At 51.2% G+C, this 5581-nt stretch overlaps 1 protein-coding gene across 1 annotated transcript; it reads left to right on the forward strand.

Moving 5' to 3' along the window:
* The first annotated feature begins 4475 nt into the window (after positions 1-4475).
* On the forward strand, positions 4476-5090 carry LOC121804026. Its single transcript, XM_042203578.1, has one exon. It carries the CDS (start codon positions 4476-4478, stop codon positions 5088-5090), a length of 615 nt encoding a protein of 204 aa, XP_042059512.1.
* The last annotated feature ends 491 nt before the right edge of the window (positions 5091-5581 follow it).

Below are 5581 nucleotides of genomic sequence, written 5' to 3' on the forward strand. Positions count from 1 at the left end.
GCTAGATAGAGTGTTAGTGAATGAATCATGGGCACAAAGATTTGAAGTGACAAGGGTGACAAACCTGCATCGGGTCTCTTCGGACCACGGGCCCGTGTTGGTACGGTGTAGGACTCCAAGCAACCATATCGGGGGCAGACCGTTTCAGTTCCAAAACATGTGGGTTAGACACGAAGTATTCGCCGACCTGGTTCGAGAAGACTGAAGCCAACCGACGGGGGCTGATGGCTTACTAAATCTCCAAATCAAGCTTGCAAGAATAAAGAGGGCCCTTATGGTGTGGAACAAGGAAGTCTTCGGGAACATTCATGAAAACCTTCGACTCCTCAAGATGGAGGAAGATTTTTGGCGACAGAAGGCGACTTTAAGATGGCTAGCGGAGGGCGACAAGAACACCAAATTCTACCAAAGTAGGTTCAAACAAAAGAGGATCCGGATGCGCGAATCACAAGATCAACGTAGGGGGGAGGGAATTATCAGATGAATCTGAGATTAGGAGCTCGGCGGTGGAATTCTTCCAAAATCTCCTAGCCCCGGGCCCCCTTACGCTCTTGGAGCCGAACCTGAGCCTGATTCAACAACTCCCGACTTCGCCCGAGGTTCTCCCGGATCCACCCAACGGAGAGGAAGTTAAAAAAGCCATTTTTGACATCTCCGGAGATAGTGCACCAGGTCCGGATGGCTTCACGGCCAACTTTTACCAAGCATGCTGGGAGACGGTGGGGGTGGATGTGGTGGCGGCAGTCAGACAATTTTTTGGGGGAGCGTTCCTACCACGAAGTATCACGGCCACGAGCATTGTGCTTATCCTAAAGAAACTTGCACCTGACTCGTCGTGTGACTACCGACCCATCAGTCTTTGCAATGTCTCTAACAAGATCATCACCAAAATCCTCACGAAGAGGCTAACTCCTTTTCTTCCACAGGTTATCTCACCAAACCAGAGTGGTTTTGTGAAGGGGCGGCTACTACATGATAGTGTCCTCTTGGCACAAGAAATGATCCACGAACTTCCAAGAAGCAATCCGGCCCCCAATGTAGCGGTCAAGATTGATATGGCTAAAGCTTACGACCGAGTTCAATGGCCCCTTCTGGTCAAAGTGCTGGACCAAATGGGTTTCCCGGCTCGGTGGATTTCCATGATCGAGAGGTGCGTGGGATCATGTTGGTTCTCGGTTTTGATTAATGGAATTCCCTCCGGGTTCTTCAATATCACCGGCACTATTCGTGATCGCTGAGGAATATCTCTCGAGGGCTTTGGATAGACTCATTCTGGGGAGAAAAGAGATAACCTTCAAGGCCTCCCGAGGTTGCATGGAGATTAGCCACCTTGCCTACGCCGATGACATTGTGATTTTCACACAAGCGGCAAAGGTACCCCTAAGGACACTTAGAGCTTGTCTCGATGAGTATGCGGGAGTTTACGGACAGCAGATCAATCTTGCAAAAAGCAATTTCTACATTGCCTAAAAACACTAGAGGAGTGCTGACCCAATCCAGACCGAAGGCGGCTTCTCACGAGGTACCTTCCCCTTCCTATACCTAGGGGTTCCTATTTATCATGGTGTTAAGGGTATAGATATGTTCATGTTCCTATGGGAAAGATTGCCGTGAGAGTCTCGGGCTGGGCGCATCGGCACCTATCTTTTGGAGGAAGGCTTACCCTTATCAAAAGTACACTAGAAGCAGTCCCACTCCACATCTTCCAAGCCATCGAGCCAACTTCCGGGGCACTTTAGTAACTTGACCAACATATGGCTCCATTTTTCTAGGGGTCGACAAATGAGAGGAAAAAGACACACTTGATTGGCTGGGATCAGATTTTTCTCCCGACCTCCGAAGGGGGGCTCGGCGTTCGAAAATCCAAAGAAGTTCTCCGAGCCTTCAACATCAAACTATGGTGGAGATTCCGAGAGCAAAGCTCGCTTTGGGCAAAATACATGAAGGCGAAGTATTGCAAAAGAATCTCCCCCCTTGCGGCCAACCCCTCCTGGCAACACTGCTCGAATTGGAAGAGGCTCTTGAGAGCGCGACATCAGGGAAACCCATACATCAGATGGGTGATTGGAAAAGGAGAAATCTATTTTTGGGAAGACTTTTGGGTGGGTGACTCCGCCCTTAGAGCATCCACAGTGGTTATAGCCCAGCCATAGCCTAGCCACAAACTCCTCCTGCTACATCATCAATACTAAAAATCCTCCTGCCACATCAGAAATAGCCCAGCCATAGCCTAGCCATATCATAAATAGCCCAGCCACATCAATAGCCACATCACTAATAACACAATATACGGAATTTAATTTACGAGACATATACGGGAAACATTAATAATACTATTTTAATTTTTAAAAAAAGTACAATAAATTAAAAAAAGTACAAAAATTTTAGAAAAGTACATTAATAAAAAAAATTACATTGAAAATTGAAAAAGTACATTACTTAAAAAAAAATCACTCGCGCCGTCGCCACCGCCGCCTCCGTCGCCACCGCCACCGCCGCCTCCGTCGCCACTGTCACCGCCGCCTCCGCTGCCACCGCCGCTGCCGCCTCCACGCAGATCGTCATTCATGCTCTCGAGCAATGTGAAGAGAAATCTCTTCTCCTGGGGGTCCGTCGCCGCTCGCCATTCGACTAACGTCTTCACCATCATCTGGCGCGTTTGTTGACGCGCGAAGTACTTGAGATCCTCTGTAGACTGGAGGTCAAAGGGGGATGCCGACTGGACCTCCTGGGAACCCCCGGTGACCCCCCTCGCCTCCCATTGCGCCCGCTTTTGCCCAGTGGGGCGAGGTCGGAGGCCGAACGAACGAGGGTTGGGGAGCACCTGGTCCGTCTCGGGGAGGTCGTGGTAACCACCGCTGCTGCCGCTGTAATCCCCGATATAGTTCAATCGTTGCTTCTTCGGCCAGTCAGCGTCGACACCTACTCGGAATTTCTCGGAGTCGTTCAACACAAGATAGCAGTTCCAGTAGGTGAAGTCCTTATACAACCCGGGATGGGGGAAGGCTTTCTCCGCTATCCTCCTGCAGTCGTCCTCCGTTTGGCCACTACTCTTCATGCGGAGGGCATTGGCGTACAAACCCGAAAATCGGGAGACGGCATCCCTGATTCGGTTCCACGCTTTCCGGAAATCCTCCCCGTTGTGTGGCCACCCCTCCGGGCAAAATAGCTGGTAGGCTGTTGCTACCTTGCCCCACACGTTGACGATCCTCTCGTTATTAGAAACAAGAGGTTCGTCGCAAACACTCACCCACGCCTTTGACAGCGCAACATTCTCCTCGTCCGTCTTCCTTCTCCGTACCGTGGGGTCATCCCCACCCGGCTGCGACGACTCCCCGACCTTCTTTCCATTGCCCTTCTTCTTTGGGGCACCGCTACCCTGCACTGCTCCCCCCATTTGAACGGGAGTTTCCGAAACTCCGAGACTATAAAACCCCAAATCCGACAATGCAAAATCATCAAAACCGCTCGGCGTGAACTGAGCATCCGTTGGGGTTGATGTGTGCGATGAAGCAGTCAAAAAATCAAAACTGGGGCCCCCCGCGTCACTTGCGTCGCCGGTACGCCCCCCGGCGTCTCCTGCATCGCCGAACCTCCCCCTGGTATCATCTGCATATTGGCTGCCCACCCCGGCATCATCTGCATATTGGCTGCCCAACCCCGCATTGCCGGGAACCCCCCGGCGGACTCCCTCCGGTCGGCATCCCGGGTAGCATCTGCTGCCACGGGTACATATTGTAGTACCCAGGCATCTGATTCCATCCGCCTCGAACGGGGATTGGGGGAGTTTGAGAACCGCTCGTCCCTGAACTTGGCTCGTTGTTCAGATCCATTTCTCGGTGTTGATCTTGTACAAAAATTAAGATAGAGAGAGTACTCGTTAATACAAGTGGTGCGAATGAAAATGAAGTGCAAATCGCGTATATATAGTGTTTCGAAAATTAAAAATCAAAAATAAAAAATCCGTTGGGCTATGCCTTGGGCGATCCGGGCGCTGCCATAGAGCTGAGCGGATCGCCCAGCGCATAGCCCAGCGGTTTTTGACCGCCTAACGATAGGCGAAATTGATTTCCGAAAAACCGCTCGGCGGTTTTCGGATCCTCCAATGGTTCGCCTAGCGACCGCCTAGCTCCGGCGCTCGGCTAGGCGGTGCGCTAGGCGCCATTGTGGATGCTCTTAGGGAACTCAGTCTTGACGATAGGGGTGCCCATACTTTTTTGGTCGCGGACTTCATCACGGAAGGCGCTTGGAATGAGGCTAAACTCCAGCAGCTCCACGAACAGGCCGGACTTCCGCAATGGGTAATATCTCAAATCCTTGATACCCCGATCATGGCTGGGGAACCGGACATACCGAGGTGGACTCTCTCCAGACTCAGAGAATTTTAGCTAACAACAAGATGGGACACCATACGCACACATAGGCCAAGGATACAGGGGCTCGAAGATATTTGGAGCGCCAGCCTCACTAACTCTATGGCAATCTTTAACTGGCGACTCGTGTCGAACCTCATTCCGGTTGATACCAAGCTTCAGTGGAGCAAAATTGAGTTGGCATCAAAATGCCAATGCTGCCCCAGGAGCCCTAATATCGAATTCCTCCAACATCTGATCATTCAGGGTCAGGGAGCAATTAGCGTGTGGAGAGAGTTTGATGGGTGGTTTGGGGGCCCGGCCCCTTCTCTTCGAATAAATGACACTATCTCGGATAGACTAGAGGTGTGGTTGCTAAGGATCCAACAAGAAGGTAGGAAACACCTCTGCCGAGTTATGCCGTATCTCATCTTGTGGTTCCTTTGGGCGGAGCGAAACCGAAGCTGGCATGAGCAAGGCCAATTCAAATCGTACAACGTGGTGTGGCAAGTTCTAATGTTCATCCATAACAACATGGCCAATGGGAGCATCAAGCCGAAGCATTGGCACAGGGTGAAATTGGGAATGAGCATACCGTACCAGGCCATCACAAGGGGCCCGAGACCTCTAGTTATGCCGGTTAAGTGGCACCCCCCGGAGGGGACGTGGATAAAAGTCAACACAGATGGGGCATACATGGTAACACAGGATAAATCGGGAGGGGGGCATTGTGCGTGACTATTCCGGGAAAATGCTTGCTGCTTTCACTACCCCCCTCGACGCACACTCGGCTTTGGAGGCTGAACTCATGGGCTTCCACCATGGACTGGAGATAGCCAAGGAGTTTAACCAACCCATTTGGATTAAGTTGGACGTGGAACAAGCTATCCGGCGCATGTTCACCGAGCCATGGCATGCCTATTCACGTTCAAGAGGCACCACACAGTCCGTGCCACATTCATCCACCCGGAGGGCAACAAAGCGGCTGCTTTGCTCGCTAAGATGGGCCTCGAACAAGAGTCCCTAATTTGTATGACCACTCACAATGCTCCAAGAATGCTTAAAGCCATTGTCCGGATGGACGAGTTGGGAATTCCCAACATGAAGGTGAGAGATGACAATCGCAAGTAGTCATGGGACCAGAGAAGGAAATGATTCGATCTCTCCTTTTGGTGTGGCGTAATCGTCCTAGGTTGTATTATTTTCTATTGTTTTGGCTGAAGTGTGCT

The sequence above is a fragment of the Salvia splendens genome, chromosome 5 (assembly GCF_004379255.2).
Source record: "Salvia splendens isolate huo1 chromosome 5, SspV2, whole genome shotgun sequence".
Taxonomy (NCBI): Eukaryota; Viridiplantae; Streptophyta; class Magnoliopsida; order Lamiales; family Lamiaceae; genus Salvia; species Salvia splendens.

Bases quoted from the DNA above. Each gene is read 5' to 3' on its own strand.
- LOC121804026 (XM_042203578.1), top strand. From the start codon at position 4,476: ATGGCAATCTTTAACTGGCGACTCGTGTCGAACCTCATTCCGGTTGAT.